This window comes from Nicotiana tomentosiformis, chromosome 6 (assembly GCF_000390325.3).
Source record: "Nicotiana tomentosiformis chromosome 6, ASM39032v3, whole genome shotgun sequence".
Taxonomy (NCBI): domain Eukaryota; kingdom Viridiplantae; phylum Streptophyta; class Magnoliopsida; order Solanales; family Solanaceae; genus Nicotiana; species Nicotiana tomentosiformis.
The window spans coordinates 44820970-44822058 of NC_090817.1; the positions used below are offsets into that span (position 1 = coordinate 44820970).

The 1089-nt window shown below is 48.1% G+C and overlaps 1 protein-coding gene across 1 annotated transcript; it reads left to right on the top strand.

Moving 5' to 3' along the window:
• The first annotated feature begins 235 nt into the window (after window positions 1–235).
• LOC138893907 (uncharacterized mitochondrial protein AtMg00860-like) lies at window positions 236–616 on the top strand. Its single transcript, XM_070178574.1, has one exon. It carries the CDS (start codon window positions 236–238, stop codon window positions 614–616), a length of 381 nt encoding a protein of 126 aa, XP_070034675.1.
• The last annotated feature ends 473 nt before the right edge of the window (window positions 617–1089 follow it).

Sequence of the window (1089 nt, forward strand, 5' to 3'; positions counted from 1 at the left end):
TGCGATGCTGCAGAAGCGGCCCAGGGGTCACAGATGCATGTTTGGCTAGGTTGCTGGTCGGTCGCAGGTGCGAGGATTATGCCGCGTGTTGTTTCCGCAGAAGCGGTTGAGGAGCTGGGATGTGGAGTCTGCAGAAGCGGACATAGATGCGCAGAAGCACGTCCGTAGGTGCGATGGATGGTCCGCATAAGCGGAAGGCAACTGGGGAGCATGAGTCGCATACCTTATGAACAAGATGTTTCATCCCTACCTTGATCAGTTTGTGGTGGTCTACCTAGATGACATAGTCATCTACAAAAACACCTTAGAGGAGCACATGGAACACTTAAGGAAGGTTTTCCAAGTCTTGCGGGAGAATGAGCTATACATCAAGAGGGAGAAATGCAAGTTTGCACAATCAAAGGTGCACTTCTTAGGCCATGTTATTAGCAATGGCGAGCTACACATGGACGAGGCTAAGGTACGTGCTATCCAGGAGTGGGAGGCACCTATAAAGGCAGCTAAATTGAGATCCTTCCTTGGCCTTGTTAACTACTATCATCGGTTCATCAGTGGCTACTCAGCAAAGGCCGAACCATTGACTGAGTTGCTAAAGATAAACAAGCCATGGGTTTAGATGGAGCATTGTCAAAGGGCGTTTGAAGACCTCAAGGCAGCTGTAATAAAGGAGCCAGTCTTAGCATTACCTGACTTTGCCAAGAAATTTGAGGTGCATACAAATGCCTCAGATTTTGCCATTGTGGGTGTCTTGATGCAGGATAAGCATCCCATAGCATTTGAGAGCCACAAGCTAAATGAGACGGAGCATCGTTACACAGTGCAAGAGAAGGAGATGACTGCTATTGTGCATTGCCTTCGTACATGGCGACATTATTTGCTTGGGTCGAGGTTCGTGGTCAAGACCGACAATGTAGCTACTAGCTACTTTCAGATGCAGAAGAAGCTCACCCCAAAGTAGGATTTCTTGGCCGAATTTGATTATGTGTTGGAGTATAAGCCGGGCAAAGGTAACATTGTAGCCGATGCCTTGAGCCGGAAAGTCGAGCTTGCTGCAATCACTTCAACAAGAGGGGACATTCGTGAGGCTAT

Excerpts from the sequence above, each read along its gene's own strand:
- LOC138893907 (XM_070178574.1), top strand. The coding sequence starts at position 236 with ATGTTTCATCCCTACCTTGATCAGTTTGTGGTGGTCTACCTAGATGAC.